At 40.9% G+C, this 1,738-nt stretch overlaps 1 protein-coding gene across 1 annotated transcript in view; it reads right to left on the bottom strand.

Annotated features, from left to right (window-relative positions):
- Positions 1-1,738, bottom strand: part of LOC107101083 (rho guanine nucleotide exchange factor 39-like) — a 31,440-nt gene that overhangs the window by 3,873 nt on the left and 25,829 nt on the right. Inside the window, exon 4 of the mRNA XM_015399843.1 lies at positions 395-483. Coding sequence (XP_015255329.1) covers positions 395-483 — 89 coding nt within the window. The remainder of the gene's footprint in view (positions 1-394; positions 484-1,738) is intronic.

Below are 1,738 nucleotides of genomic sequence, written 5' to 3'. Positions count from 1 at the left end.
TCTGCTTCTGTCTCCTTGAACCCCAGTCGGCCTCAGCAGATGGCCGCTCACACTGAGCCTGGTTCTGCTGGAGGTTTCTTCCACTTCAAAAAGGGAGTTTTTCCTCTCTACTGTCGCTACAAGCATGCTTAGTGTAAGGGGTTGGTGAAGGATCAATGAGTCGATGCAATCAGCTGCCAATGATCTCATTTTTAAAAGAATCTAGACCTGTACGGATCAATGGGAAGTTCAGATAACATACAGAAGCTGGGCTGGGATAGGCTACAGCTGACCGAGGCTAGCTAGGCTAACTGCGGAGGATCATAGCCAACAGGAGGACAGAAAGGAAGAGACATTTACAGCCAGAAAATGTTGATGCATGAGGCCCAATGACTCATAAGCAGCAGTGACATACCTAATGGCTGAGCTCAGGCACTGGTACCAGTCATTAAAGTCGTCCTGGTTGCTGGACATCAGCAGGAGCTTCACTTTGGGGAAGGTTAACTGGAAGGAGATTAGACAAAAAGAAGAAGTTGATGGCAGGATGATGTCTGAGGATAGATGTGAGGAAATGTCCTTTTGAACAGAATGTTTTAACAGCAGGACGTCTTAACATGCTGCAGTTTTATGTTTGTACAATCTAAATAAAACCAGAAACAAATTACAGAAGAGGTTCTGATCAAATTATTCTGTCTGTTATCATTTACTGATTTTATTTTTTATTATACATAGTGTAAAAGTTTTTTTTTCCGAGCTAAGCATGACGCGAGAGAGTTCACTGTTACTGTAGCTTTATTGCACTGCCGTAAAGGCTGCTCACACATATAGATAGTAAGGAGCGTCACCGAGCAGATAAGCATTCTGATTGGCCCACGCTAAGTCAGTACGGTGGCCAAACAATGCATAGACATTTATGAAATGATCTACACATAGTTAACCTGTTTATAACACACATCAGACCTTCATATAAATGTCCATCCATATAAATACCTATGTAAATAACCCAGTATAATAATCCTAGGTAAAAAGAAAAGCCGTCATATGTGGACGCACTGTATATATCTATGAGCTGATGTAACGAGTAAATTTCTCCACTGTGAGATCAATAAAGTCAATCAATAGATAGTATTAACTTTGCCTCCAGTTCCTGTTATACTTATATATGACCTCCAGAGATATTCATACCTCCACTGCCCGCCCCCTGGCAAAGTTAGAGTTTCAGACAAACTGTAATTAACTCCTCCTTGCAGAGGAAAGGGTAATCTATGCTCCGATTGGGCAAAGACTCTCCTAGCGTCAGTCTGCTTCTCTGATGAGCTGAATTCCACGTAGACAGAGTTGAACTTTACAATAAACCCTTCAGATAAAAACACTAGATAATATCTTTCCAGAATTCCTTTTTCAATAAAACGTTAAGTGCAAAAGTCAGGATTTAAAATAGATTGTGACCTACCGATCTTTGTGTTAAAATTTCCAACGCTGACTCATCTAGTGCCTCTCTATCCTATGGTGACCCACAAGGCTCAGTCTTTTCTCTGTATTTGCCACTACTTGGTTCCAATCTTGATTTCCATTTTTATGCTGATGACTGCGATATCTATTTGCCCCTCAAGCAGGGAGATTGTTTTTTTAGTAAAATCTTTATTGAGCGGGTTAGACGACATCAAACTTTTTACATTTTAACCAGAAGAAAACTGAGGTTATAGTGTTTGGACCCAATTGCCCTGGTGACTCCACTATTATGACCCAATTGCCCTGG

This window comes from Cyprinodon variegatus, unplaced genomic scaffold (genome assembly GCF_000732505.1).
Source record: "Cyprinodon variegatus isolate N-32 unplaced genomic scaffold, C_variegatus-1.0 Scaffold1052, whole genome shotgun sequence".
NCBI classification, from domain to species: Eukaryota; Metazoa; Chordata; class Actinopteri; order Cyprinodontiformes; family Cyprinodontidae; genus Cyprinodon; species Cyprinodon variegatus.
The sequence above is the reverse complement of the archived record's forward strand: the minus strand, read 5'-3'. Positions and strand labels throughout refer to the sequence as shown.